This window comes from Arctopsyche grandis, unplaced genomic scaffold, assembly GCF_051622035.1.
Source record: "Arctopsyche grandis isolate Sample6627 unplaced genomic scaffold, ASM5162203v2 HiC_scaffold_56, whole genome shotgun sequence".
In the NCBI taxonomy this organism is placed as follows: Eukaryota; Metazoa; Arthropoda; class Insecta; order Trichoptera; family Hydropsychidae; genus Arctopsyche; species Arctopsyche grandis.
The window spans coordinates 44,420-59,541 of record NW_027518454.1 but is presented as its reverse complement, the minus strand read 5'-3'; the positions used below and the strand labels follow the sequence as shown (position 1 = coordinate 59,541).

General features: G+C 27.8%; 1 protein-coding gene across 1 annotated transcript; it reads right to left on the bottom strand.

Moving 5' to 3' along the window:
• Nucleotides 1-10,785: 10,785 nt before the first annotated feature.
• On the bottom strand, nt 10,786-12,268 carry LOC143921933 (uncharacterized). The gene is given in 2 exon segments (XM_077445254.1): nt 10,786-11,793; nt 11,795-12,268. Coding segments are annotated over 2 exon segments (1,482 nt in total).
• Between the last annotated feature and the right edge of the window lie 2,854 nt (nt 12,269-15,122).

Genomic DNA, 15,122 nt, shown 5'->3' with positions numbered 1-15,122 from the left:
GCCCACTTTTGTGACGGCGCCCCGGTTCTCGTTCTTTTACCAACCAAAGCGAGGTTCGAACCCGGGCAGCACAGGTGTGAATCAGCAAGCCGTCAAAACCCTCCCCTCATTTACTAAACCCCCTTTAAAAGTTGCAAGTGGCAGCCTCTCTTACAGACATGGCATACCGTTCAAAGTATCTGAAACTTAGTAGAAACTGTTAATTTCCGAATATTAGAGGGGATTAGATTTAGCATCCAATAGGAAATAGATTAATGATAATATAATGTAGGTATTAAATATTTTATCTGCATTAAAATCACCAATGGCATCATTTAAGCGCACAAAATTATTGGCAGAAAACATGCTAAACATACTTATGTTTTGAATAAAATATTACGGATTAAAACTTTTTTTGGCTACAATCATAATAAAATTTTTTTTGATAAGAGTTCAGAATAATAAAATACTAATAAAAGCTTAGATTATTATAAAACCCCCTTAAAGCTGCTTTTGAAGGATAGAAAATTATACTAATTCGCCTAATTATGCAAATACCCGTCGTTAGTTGCTATACAAAGAAATAAAGCTCTTCTTAACTACCACCTATTTATTTTGTAATAATTTTTTGTAAAGTTATTTATTTTTGGTCGAAGTAGTTTACTTTACTTTTATTTCCGAATACACCAGATGATCTTCATTGGAAAATCTTCGATTATCGTTAATAAGCTTTCTTCGGCCGTAGGAAATGCGCACCAAAGTCTTTTAAGATCTGGAGATTGCTTTCACGCCCAATATCATTTATAGGGGTTTGTGATATTGATAAACTCTGAAAGTTATATTTAAAGTAATACTTTCACTTCAAACGTCTTAGCATTCTTTTAAAAATAATAGTATTAATCATTTTTTTCTACTTTAATTTCCCGACTCATCGTGAATATAATCCTACACATTAAAAGCAAACGAATAGTTTTTTATATATCTTGTGTAATACTTTTTAATCTGATTTTAATAAATACTTCTAATGACTAAATCCTTTAAGGTTTTAGAGCTTACACCACCCTTAGACGCCACTAGACAGCATGTTTGTATAACCAGTGTGACAATTATTAATTAAATAATTTATTTATTAAATCACTAAATGCTATTTATTTAAGAATTGAAAGTTGTTTCACTTTTATTGTAAATTTCCACCCGGAAAGTAGTTCTGTGATCTAAAAAAATTAATTCTTGAATTGCTCTGCGATCAAAATCACGAGCTTTTTTCAAATTCTTACTAACCACCTTTCTCTTAGATAACTCCTCTGAGAAATATTAAATTCTCTTTATAATCACAAGCTTTTTTCAAATTCTTACTAACCACCTTTCTCTTAGATAATTCCTCTGAGGGATATTAAATTCTCTTTATAATCACCTAAACTTTTTGATTGGATCTGCGCTTTAGTCTTGATAATCAACACACATTTCATTTCCGGGGTTGTAAATTTCATAATTAACTCCCCTCCATTGTTCATCACATAACGCAGGCTATATAATTTTCACTTGGATTCATAAATAAGAAATACTGTATTGATTATTTAATCATTTCTTTTATTTTATAATATACTGTTAAAGTTACCCCTGTGTCATTAAATTAAAATTACATATACAGAAATTTAAAAATAAAAGTAATTTTATAATTATTTTTCTTATCAGAAGACTTATTAGAAATTAAAGGTTATTTATTTAATACTATTTCAGCAATAATTGATCGAAATATTTAATTTAAAACAAACAGTTTGTAATATATAAATTCGCAGATAAAAAAATTATTTTACAAAATCAATTAAATTAAAAAGACTTGTCCCACTTAATGAATCCTTGGCAAAATTATAAAATTCTGCCAAAGCTTTTGAAATTCCAATTTCATCCAAAATTTCCCCTTTACCTACAGCTAACAAAGATTTCTCTAAATTAAAAAGTAAATGTTCAATTTTCTTACCCTTTGTATTTATAAAAAGGCCTGCCATTATCTGATCTATCCATTTAGCAAGATTTTTTTTAAAATCATCAAATAAAAAATTCTCCGTATTAATTTCAGGTATTTTAAAAATGCCAATAGTTTCTTGGAAAGCATAAAACATTAATTTCTGAGATAACAAAATGTATTTTAAATTTCCAATTTTTCTAGAAAGATGATCAATTTTTTTAAGTTTCCAAAGAAATTTAAAAACATAAACAAGTTTTACAGAAAAATCTTCTTCTATAAGCAAAGAGATTGGATAATTCAGTTTTATATAAAGTGAGAAACCTTCTGGTTGAATTCAGAACTTTTTTCATCTTCTGAAATGTAAATGTCCATAAGGCAATTAAAATGTGAATTTGGAAATGTAAAATTTAAACAATTTTCAAGAATATTTGAAATATTTTTTTTACCACATTTTCTTGATTCTTTAAGGGAAATGAATAGGCTTTCTATAAAATCGACTCTCCCAAAGAAAAAAGTTGAATGAATATATTTTAGCAGATCAAAAATTTTTAATTTTTCAAAAACCCAATTTTTAAAGCAAAATTAACATCTTTTAAAACTAAATTTAAATGAGATGAACTACTTCTTTTTGATAATTCTATTTTTTTAATTAAATTTTCATTGGTAATAAATGGAAAATTCATACTTTTGAGAAATGCCGTATATTTCCCAATGTATGCAATAGTTTCAGCAGTTTTTTTAGAAATAAATGGTGGAATCAAGCCATAATCTAAAATATGATTTTTAATGAAAAATTCATTAAAAGGATCTTCAAAGTACCCAGAGGAACAATAAGAAACAGTACAATCGTTGTAAATTTTAAAAATTACACCCTCGTAACCTTTAAGAAGTGGATTAATTAGTGGCGCAGGAATATTTTCAAAAATCAAAGAAGGTTTTAAAAACCCCTGTAAATGTGTCCTACTTCTAAAAATATCATTAAGAACCCCTAATTTTTTAATATTTTTAAATAAAATATACATTTTAGAGTAAAATTTTAAAAAATCTAATTCACATTCCAAAATTTGTTTTTCATATTCACGTAAAACACTTTTCGATTCATCTAAAAAGTATTTATGAGTTATTGATGTTGGATTATCAGATTCTAATTTTAATTGTTTATAAATTAAACTATTTGTATAAATCAAATGAATTATGTTATAAACGGCATAGTTTACTTTATCTCTTAAAGTAGGCAAAGAAGCATTATTAAAATAAGAGACTTCAATTCCCAAAGCACCTCGCTTCAAGTATAATTTTAATTCTTCTTCAACGGAAGGTACTTTAGAACTGATTGTAAGAAGAACATAAGTGAGTTTTTTAAAAGAATCATTAATTGGTAATTTTTTATATAAAGCATAAGCTTTTGGGGAATAATTGAATAGAACACTTTCAATTTCTGGAGTGCTGCAAGTATTGGGCTTCAAAAACTTTGTTTGTGACTGTATAAAAAGTGTAGAAGGAACTTTTGGATATAAAAGTGAAACAATGAGCTTTTCAAGAAGCTTGTTCGTATGTGACATTGGGGTAAATAAAATAAGAGGGCATTTTATGGTTTAGTACATTGAAAATAGGAGGGAAAAAATTAAAATGTGTAAAAAGCATTTACAAATTAATTTATAAAAGAGATATATTTATTTAAGGGTATAAGCCGGTTGGTTTCATTACTGATTGCCTATATAAGGGTGACATTAGAAGATACTTTTACTATCTTATATTGATTTACAGATATGTAGATACAGGCGTTTAAAAAATTACAAATAATTGAATCAGAATAGTTTTTGTGGCAATTGCCTCACGGGGTATTTTAAGTTGGATATATAGATGTTACTTAAATAAATACACATTTTTACAACAAACTTTTCCTTTTTATATTGTTTTACAGATATGTAGATACAGGCGTTTAAAAAATTACAAACAATTGAATCAGAATGGTTTTCGTGGCAATTGTCTCGCGGGGTATTTTAAGTTGGATATATAGATGTTACTTAAATAAATACACATTTTTACAACAAACTTTTCCTTTTTATATTGTTTTACAGATATGTAGATACAGGCGTTTAAAAAATTACAAACAATTGAATCAGAATGGTTTTTGTGGCAATTGCCTCCCGGGGTATTTTAAGTTGGATATATAAATATACTTAAATAAATACACATTTTTACCACAAACTTTTACTATCTTATATTGATTTATAGATATGTAGATACAGGCGTTTAAAAAATTACAAACAATTGAATCAGAATGGTTTTCGTGAAAATTGCCTCCCGGGGTATTTTATATTTAAACGCAAGTAATAGTGCTTACTTATTAAGCAACAAATTTTTAAGACAAATCTCTGGGGTTTGTCATAATATTTTGAATTTTAAAAGAAAAATGTAATCGTTTAAGTTAATTGTAGTTTTTTACAAACCGGATTATAGCTGCCAATGACCGTAGGAATAATTAGGTGTTGAAATAGAAATAAATAACTTTTGATGTCCAATGGGCCTTCATATAACAACAGCAAGTATTAAATAGCAACACCGTGGACTAAATACACCATTAAAAATCCGGTATATGACGGGCTAGGCATAAAAACATGGAAATATGAGTTCGTTTGAAAAGGTTCATACGGGATAACCACGTCATATTAGTCTACTGCGGTATAATAACAAGCACAATATTCATTACAAAATGCCAAATAAAACATCTGTTTTTTAAAGTTCACTAGAGATAATTAGTAACCATTTGTGTCTTACTAATTAAAATGATTACATTCATATTTAATTACTCCCTGGAATTCTTCGTTTGGCCTTGGGAGAAATTCAACGAGACAAAGTTCAATAAATTAGGGGCTGGGCATTTCATAAGTAAAGACAACTAGAAACCTTTTCTAAGTAAAGTTTCCCTGATAATTATCAATGCATACTAGATTTAAATACAAAAAGGCGGTATTTTATGTAGGCAATAGAGGTTACACTTGCCACTTTAAAAGGGGGCTGTATAATAAAATGTGAAATGGTTAATTGTGATGCAGGAAGGCACTGTTATCCATGAATCAGTGCTATTTAGCAAATAAAAATAAATTAACACGTTCCTACTTTACATTGGTTACAAATATACTTATACTCTCAGAAATCAAGGCGCCTGTAGTTTTTGAACACAATGTCGTGATTTAGTTTAGTTTTGGCTGCTTGTTAACCAGGCTTCTTTTCTTTTTATAAGCATATATTTTTACAACATTTTCAAGTAACTTTTCAATAGCACCCTCTATTAATAAATATTATGAACGCCTCTTTGAAGAATAAATACTAAAATTTAGTGATTACATTCAAATCTTGATTTTAGATCAAAATGTCAAAACTTGCGCATCTCATATTTAATGAGATGAAAAATAGTTGTATTAGCATAATATTATAAAGCCGATATTTCTGCCGTTTTCTGAATTTATGGGCAGAACCCCAAAATTAGAATAAACATTCAAAATTATTTAATGTGCAATAAGTCTTTAAACAACCCCATCAATAGAATATCGAATGTGTTGTTAAAATTTTTTGATCGAATGACTGCATTGCAATAGATATTTGGGTGGTTAGTAAAAATCTTACATTGTATAAATTTAAATCCCATATAATATGTTGTTATCTGGAGACCTATTAGACATCAAAGGTTATTTATTTAATACTATTTCAACATAATCTACGTATTTTTATATTTTTACTATTTTTTAGTAAAGCTGTTTTAGTTGTATTATTTTTCTTAAATAATAACAGTTTCTTTATTCAAAGACCAGGCCATTAATCTGTAAACGTAGAAATATTTACAAAAATAAGTAAGAATCTTGGCGATTAATCCGCCTACAAGCTAAAGTCCCTATAACGGTTTATTCTTAGTCGGTGTAATATTTACAAAATAAGTAAGAATCTTAGCGATCAATCCGCCTACAACCTCTTAAGTCCATATAACGGTTTATTCTTAGTCGGTGTAATATTTACAAAATAAGTAAGAATCTTGGCGATCAATCCGCCTACAAGCTAAAGTCGCTATAACGGTTTATTCTTAGACATTGTAATAAAAAAATCTAAAATTATACCGAAAATTTCATTTTTTAGACAAAATTTACCAAACGACTTTTATTTAAGAGTATAAAATTAAAAAAATCACTTAACCAGGCTCATATAATTATTCTAAGATACAAACATCTATATATTAGCTAATTACTCATCTTTTGGATTGCTTTTAGCTTTCTTCCTTAATAATAAAACCTGTCTATCAATCAGCTTTGATCAGCACCAATTGCAATATAGTATAGTACTATTGTATTTAATAAATCAGAGCAATCTTTTATTAAATATTTATTGAATCTAAACTTTTATGATATAAAAATTAAAAAATCTATAATTATTTATTTTGATAAAATTATAACATTCTCAAAAACAAAAAAAAGTATTAAAAATAACACACAAATTCTTTTTTATATAATTAATTTAATTTAAATGAGAAATAATTATATATTTTGATAAATTAAACTACAATTAATTATAAAATTATAATTTAAAAATGTTAAACATAAACTTTAATGAATACGTATTGGAGATCTGATGAAGCTAGAATTAGACAATTATTACAAATAATATTATCCAATACTCTAGCTTGCACATTTACAATATATGCTTATATGAACGCTTTAACAAATCTTAATGAATCGGAAAAACGTAAACTTCAACTAAAAACATTAGAATTAATATATTGTGAATTATTTTCATTTACTGTTGCAGTATTAGAATTATATGGTGAATGTACCAATTCACATGTTCATTTCGTTATATTTTGTTATACTTTTGTTGAAATTTTTTTTAATAGAATTGAACATACACTTAATAACAAAATTATAATTTGTTTAATTTTTTTTATAAAATGTATTATCATTCAAAATTCAAAAATTCTTGAATTTCAAATGAGGAGTATGCAAGTACTTCCTGGAATTTGTTTGAAAAAGAAAAAATTTGCATTTTCCAAAAAAACTTATGGTAGATTTGTATGCTTTTTATGTTTCAAAGATTTTTTTATAGGATTTTTTTTTTCAAAAAGGTTAGCTATTAAAGAAATATTATTAATTTTTATAAACCAAATAGCTATAGCTACAGATAAAAAACAAAAGAAAATAACTTTATGGGTTGAAATCGGTTCTATGTTTCTTCTCGTAATTATAAAATTGATTTTAATAACTGATACGGCCCCTGAAATAGGACTTGGACAGATACTTGGGTTTATTGTAGGTATTATTTATTTATTTTTTATATTTTTACATTATACTTTGAAAACACTTGTAATCATACAAAATAACACCAGAACACAAAAAAGTCTACTTGAAGATTGAAATAATAAATACTTTTCATAAATTCACAATCTAAAAATATGTGTTTTAGAAATTTATTAAACCTGTAAATAGAATTTAATGGCATATGGGAAACTTTAGCATTACCTAATATTGTATAAATGTTGAAATGGTTGATGTGTTATTCTCTATTAATATAATCCCTAAATACCCTTTTATGATTAAATACTTATTTAAAGTAAGAGTTCAGGGTAAACAGTGTATTTATTTAACTGTATTATATATATCCAACTTTTATTAATATAGAGCTCACGCCATCTTTTATGGCACAAGACAATAGTATTAATTAAATAACCCCCTAATGGCCAAAAACGTTGATGATGTAGAGTTTACACCATCTTCGATAGTACAAGACAATAGTATTAATTAAATAACCCCTTAATGACTAAAAACGTTGATGATGTAGAGTTTACACCATCTTCGATAGTACAAGACAATAGTATTAATTAAATAACCCCATAATGACTAAAAACGTTGATGATGTAGAGCTCACGCCATCTTTTATGGCACAAGACAATAGTATTAATTAAATAACCCCTTAATGACTAAAAACGTTGATGATGTAGAGCTCACGCCATCTTTTATGGCACAAGACAATAGTATTAATTAAATAACCCCTTAATGACTAAAAACGTTGATGATGTAGAGTTTACACCATCTTCGATAGTACAAGACAATAGTATTAATTAAATAACCCCCTAATGACTAAAAACGTTGATGATGTAGAGCTCACGCCATCTTTTATGGCACAAGACAATAGTATTAATTAAATAACCCCTTAATGACTAAAAACGTTGATGATGTAGAGCTCACGCCATCTTTTATGGAACAAGACAAGAGTATTAATTAAATAACCCCTTAAAGAGTTATAGATCTTCAGATAGCGACAATAAATATTCATGTTAAAGTTGTCCTTCTATGTCATTAAATTCTATTTACAATTCATTTAAATTAAAATTTACAAATTATTCTAGTTGTTGTGAACTTTGACATAATTATAGTGTCGTTTTTGCATTAAAACAGTTTTAATATGTTGATGAAAGGAGGACTATAGCTATTTAAGCTAATAATATTCAATATTTACACTTTTTATGATTATTTTCGACTCTTATTAATAAATATACTTGCTTCGTTAGGAATGGCAAGAAATAAGCAAGGCTGGATTATAGCTATTTAATAGATACCCTTGTTATAATTCCCACCACCTTTAATTAATAAATATACTTGCTTCGTTTTCTTCAACAAAATTGCAGGAATAGCAAGAAAATAAGCAAGGCTGGATTTTAGCTATTTAAGCTAATAATATTTAATAAATACCCTTGTTGTAAGTATCTTCCACCATTAATTGTAATTTATAGCCTAATGGCAGAAACATTAATACATTAGAGAAGCTGAATTGCCGAAATAAAAAGATTTATTTAATAATCACATAAATTTCTACCTCTACTTTATTTTAAAGAATTTTTTTATTTTAAGAAATCAAACTCTTACTTAAAATAACACTATTTTTCCACAGAAATACCATTGATTAGAAATTTCAAATAATTAAGAGGTGAGTGTGTTTGTTAAACATCGTATAATTGCACATAATTATGAGCCTGATTCTATCTTAATTTCGAACATATCGTTGTTGTCTTAGGCTAAGGTGCCCTTTCAGGCATTTCATCTTCTCCTGTAATCGAGTGATACACACTCATTTCTTTGAAGTATTTTCATAGATTAGATGTTTCTTCGATTCGGCTAGTGCCCTTAAGCCTTTTCTATAGGTTATTTGATAAGTTGTAATTAACTTTAACAACTACAGCTTAAATAAATCCAACATTTTTTTTAAAGTTGTAATTAACTTTTCCCTATAAATACAAACAAAATGATATTCACTTTATTTTAATTAACATATTAGACATTAGGGGTTCCACTGTAAAAAAGACTAGCATCAGGCCGTAATCGGGCCTTGTAAAAACAACCGCGCTCCTTGGGTAGTGGCGGCAACAATAACTCCCATAGCAGTAGAAAGCCTACGTAAGCATAGCGCAGGGGTCTGTAGAGAGCCCAAGACAGTGAGGTACTGTCTATAATTAAACTCCTAGTTAAGGTCAATGGGACATTTAGTCCTAAGGCGAGTCGACTTTCGACAGAGGGATTAAAGCTGGCATAAGGGCCGTGGGGGGTTTACGCAGCAATGCGGTTCCCCGACCGGGTTACAGAGAAACACAGAAAGAAAACAAACAAGTATTAACAACTACAGCTTGAATAAATCCAACATTTTTTTAGACATTAAGGGTTATTTAATATTAATAGTTGGATAAATATATTATACTTAAATAAATACCCATGTTTTACCGCAAACTCTTACTTTAATTAATAAATACACTTGTTATCTGAAGATCGATTAGACAACAAGGGGTTATTTAATTAATAAATATACTTGTTATCAGAAGATCCTTTAGCCATTAAGAGTTATTTATTTCAATAAATATACTTGTTATCAGAATATCCTTTAGACATTAAGAGTTATTTATTTCAATAAATATACTTGTTATTAGAAGATCTGTTAGACATTAAGGGCTATTTATTTCAATAAATATACTTTTTATGATTATCTTTGACTAAAAATTTTCAATTTTTATTAAATTTGTTTATATTTGTAGCAAACTATAAGTAGTTGACCAATTTTGTTTTATATTATTCTAAGTTGTATATATTTTATTTTACTTTAATAAATACGCATGTTTACCCCAAACTCTTACTTTCTATATTTATTTTAGAGAATAATGAATCGTTTTAAAAATTTTCTTGTCATGTTTTTTTAAGACTAAAGAGGAATAATGGATTTTAAGTAATATATTTATTGACATGAAGACTACCAATTATTTTAACAACATAAACCAGCTTTTCTGTTTTAATTAAATAAATTTCCATTGTTATATAGATGCTCACTAAATATTTTTAAAATAATATATATACATTGCTTTTAAAAATTTTATTATAATTATTTAAGTAAATCTAATGAAATAAATAGCCGCAGCTATAATTATTTTTACCGCCATCTCTTAAATTGTAAATTAAATAAATAGCCGCAGTTATAAAGACTTATAATGTCATCTCCAAGATGCTGATAAAATAAATAGTCGCAGTTATAATTATTTTTACCGCCATCTCTTAAATTGTAAATTAAATAAATAGTCGCTATTATAATTATTTTTACCGCCGTCTGTAAAATTGTAAATTAAATAAATAGTCGCAGCTATAATTATTTTTACCGCCATCTCTTAAATTGTAAATTAAATAAATAGCCGCAGTTATAAAGACTTTTAATGTCATCTCCAAGTTCCTGATAAAATAAATACCCGCTGCTATTGATTTATTATTATTAAATAAATAATTAAAAAATTGTTTTAAAAGTTAAAAATATTTATTTTACTTTTTACCTTTCTTGTCGACTGGTGCGCCTACAGGTTTAATACCAGTTGCATCAGCAATAGTATAATTGTAAGTACTCTTAGCCTTTTCTTCAGAAATACATTCTGAAATTTGACCAACGACGACTAAAACACCAGAATCTCTGCAAACAAATTTACCTAAGAATGGGAATTTTTTGTAAGATTCAAATAATGCTTGTTTAGATGGATAAATTAATGCTGAGAATCTTTGATCTTTAGAGATAATAGTTGGGTCTTCAACTAAAGTGTCTTTTCCTTGAGCAGAAATTAATTTAACAAATTTAGTTGCAATGTTAGAAGTACCACAAGATAATACTGGGGTGTAACCAGCTTTAATACCTTTTTCATCTTGTCCAGATTTAGCTTTACCTTTAAGGGATACGGCAGAAATAGTATAAAATGGATAAAGCATAAATTCTGGATCAATTGCTGGTCCAACCATATCACCAGCTTTAACAGCTTCATATTTAATTTTATCTTTAGTGATAATACTGAAACCAATATTCATTCCAGATATACCAGCTTCTACATCTTGCTTATGAGCTTGTACATTCTTTACTTCAGCTGTTAAATCAATAGGTAAAATTTTAATTTGATCACCTTTTTTAATTGAACCATAATCAACACGACCACAAAGAATAATACCTTGACCTGGTACACGACAAACTGATGAAATTGGTAATCTCAATGGTTTATCAGTAGGTCTTGATGGAGCTTTCTGGGAATTAATTGCTTCTTCAAGTGTCATAATTAATTCATAACCTGGCTCAGGATTAGCGGGCTTAAATCCTTTATAAAAAGGAAATACATCACCACCTTTAAATACACCAATTCCATTAAGAGCAGAAATAGGAAGGAAGATTACACTTTCAAGTTTAACACCTAATTTTTTAAGGAGTTTTCCAACAGCGGCCGATGCAGCATCAAAAGTAGTTTCAAGATCAGTCTTATTTTTAGCAGCAATTTCATCGAGTTTATTAATACAAAACAATGAATTGTTTGGAACCCAATACGGCAGCAAGTGTCAAATGAGTCTTTAAAGTACCATCAACAGAACAAGAAGCTTGAAAATCTGCAGGGACTACAACAACTGATAAATCAGATTGTTTACAACCACTGGTTGCATTTTTAATATAATCGGCATGACCAGGACAATCAAGGAAATTTACTCTAAATTTACTTGTTTCCATTTCTACTAATGTAGTTTGTATAGTAACACCCCTCTTCCTTTCTTGTTCAGTTCTATCAGAGAAATAAGCTAAAGCAAAAGAAGTCTTTGAATTTTCAGAAGCAATTTTAGTTAACTTGTCTTGTTCTCTTTTATTTAGAGGACCAAATCTTGTAGCTAATTGTCCACAAAGTGTTGACTTTCCTGAGTCAACGTGACCAATAATTGAAATACTGATAAGTGGCTTTGTAATACTGATAAGTGGCTTTGTATTACTTTCTAGAACAGCCATTGAGGGTAAATTTTTTAAGTTTTTTAAATCTAAAAAATTTTCTAGAAATTATTAAAAGAAATGAATAAAATAAAAGGAAAAACATGGGCAATGAAAATAAGGAAGATACGGACGACATGTAAAGTAAAAACAGACACATTTGATTTATTAAATGTCTTTTTATTCAGTTTTAGTTGATTCAGAATTATTTTTAAAAACAATGGAAATGAATAAAATAAAAGGAGAAGGAAGATATAAACGACAAGTATAGAAAAAATAGAAGATATGGACGACATGTAAAGTAAAAACAGGCACATTTGATTCAGTTTTGGTTGATTCTGAATTGTTTTTAAAAATATTAGAAAAGAAATGAAAATTAGAAGAGAAATAAAAATATGAAGAGAAATAAAAATATGAAGTGAATTTTAGAAGAGAAATGAATTTTAGAAAAGAATAAAACAATGTTTTTTGCAATAAACAACATTATAAAGGTTTTACTAGACAAAATAAGCATTTAATTTGTTGTTTCTTCTTTAAAAGCACCAGAAACAAAATGCACACATCTCCCTTTTTAAAGAAAGTAACATCAAATACAAGAACTAAACTTAACAAAAGCATGCCCATTTAATTTTTACTAATCTGGGGGTTAAAAGTTAAGAAGAAAGTGGTGTTGTTGGAGATAGGCCGGTTTTATTTGTAATTAGTGTTGCGCTCAAGGTCGATGGGACACTTAGTCCTAAGGCTCGCCGACTGTCGGCAAAGGGATAGAAATGCTATAGGGGCCTCCCAGAGTTTTGTGGGCAACTTCTTTTTTTGCTGTAAGGCAACCACTTTTCATTAAATCCGATTTTTTTTTAATTAGTGTTGCAGTTGCCCCCTATGTCATTAAATTCTATTTACAATTAGAAATGAAGCCCAGCTATGAGTGGCACTTGTGTTTAAAGAAATGAAGTTGCCCCCTATGTCATTAAATTCTATTTATAATTAGAAATGGGAGCTCTTAATTTATAAGAAATGAAGCCCAGCTATGAGTGGGACTTGTGTTTAAAGAAATGAGGTTGCCCCCTTTGTCATTAAATTCTATTTACAATTAGAAATGTGAGCTCTTAATTTATAAGAAATGAAGCCCAGCTATGAGTGGCACTTGTGTTTAAAGAAATGAAATTGCCCCCTTTGTCATTAAATTCTATTTATAATTAGAAATGGGAGCTCTTAATTTATAAGAAATGAAGCACAGCTATGAGTGGCACTTGTGTATAAAAATGTGTCACAGCTTTGAGTGATAATTGTTTTTAAGAAATGCGCCTCTTTAATATGAGTGGCCTTCGGTTTTATGAAATGCGTCTCTTTTATTTGAATGATAATTGTTTAATGTAATTTTTTTATATTTAAAGTCGTAGATATGTAATTTTAAATAAATGAATATTAATGTTGTAAGAAGGATACATAAAACCAGTTAATTAATATTACTTTTACTATTTATACATCTTTTTTTACCATTAATGTTATTGAAATTGATTCCCTTACGAATAATTAAAAAGAAAATAGTTTTACTATTTATACTGTAAGTTGTAATTTTACCATTAATTTTATTGAAAATAAATTCCTTACGAATAATTTAAAATAAAACAGTTTTTAATAATGAGAAATATCATTGACACTATTAATGTGTTAATTAATTTATCAGTTTGTTGCTTTCTTAAGTAAAAATTTAAGATAAAATTCATCCTTTAATTTTTCCGGTGTTTTTTACTCTGTAAATAAAAAAAAAGCCCACTAGGATTTACAATGATAATAAATCAAATCATTTAAGAAAAAGTAAAAACACATTTATTCTGCACCATAAAATTGTAAAAAAGTGAGAGACCGTTTCTATCTTGATAGCTGACAGATCTCTCTTGGCTGCTAGCTACGATGTCTCATATAGAAATTAAATCTTCTCGTTTCTACTGTAATTGGGTGAAACATACGCAAGTCTTTAAAGTATTCTTGTTCTTACTTAAAATATTAATTGACATTTTGGGTCATTAATCTTGGCAGATTATAGCAATATAACTGTTTCTACTTAAAATATTTATTGGCATTAGAAGTATTAATCTTGGCTGGTTTAACAATATAACTGTTGCTACTTAAAATATTTATTGACAGTAGTGGGTCATTAATCTTGGCAGATTATAGCAATAGAATTGTTGCAACTTAAAATATTTATTGACATTAGAAGTATTAATCTTGGCTGGTTATAACAATATAACTGTTGATACTTAAAATATTTATTGACAGTAGGGGGTCATTAATCTTGGCAGATTATAACAATATAACTGTTGCTACTTAAAATATTTATTGACATTTTGGGTCATTAATCTTGACCGTTATAACAATATAACTGTTGCTACTTAAAATATTTATTGGCATTACAAGTATTAATCTTGGCTGGTTATAACAATATAACTGTTGCTACTTAAAATATTTATTGACAGTAGTGGGCCATTAATCTTGGCTGGTTATAACAATTATCTTTAAATAAATCTATGGTTTAATTCGGGTTGTGGCTCTTTTGTCTTTACTATACTTTTCATGCTAATTTGTAATTATTCCATCCCATTTAAGTACGAAGAATGTAATAATTAACTTCACAGATGTAAATTAATGGTAATTAATTGGCCAAAAAATCATATTTTCTTGATTTTCCAGATTCAAAAGTGTCTAAGATATGGTGTTTGATTAATAAATTTAATTATTATTTTTTATTTTAACACTTACCATCCAATTCCTTTAATATTTTTAATTAATTGTTTCCAAGATTGACAGATATAAACAGCTTATAGAAACTCTTTTTACAAAATAAAGTTATTCGTTTAATATTTTTAATTAGTAG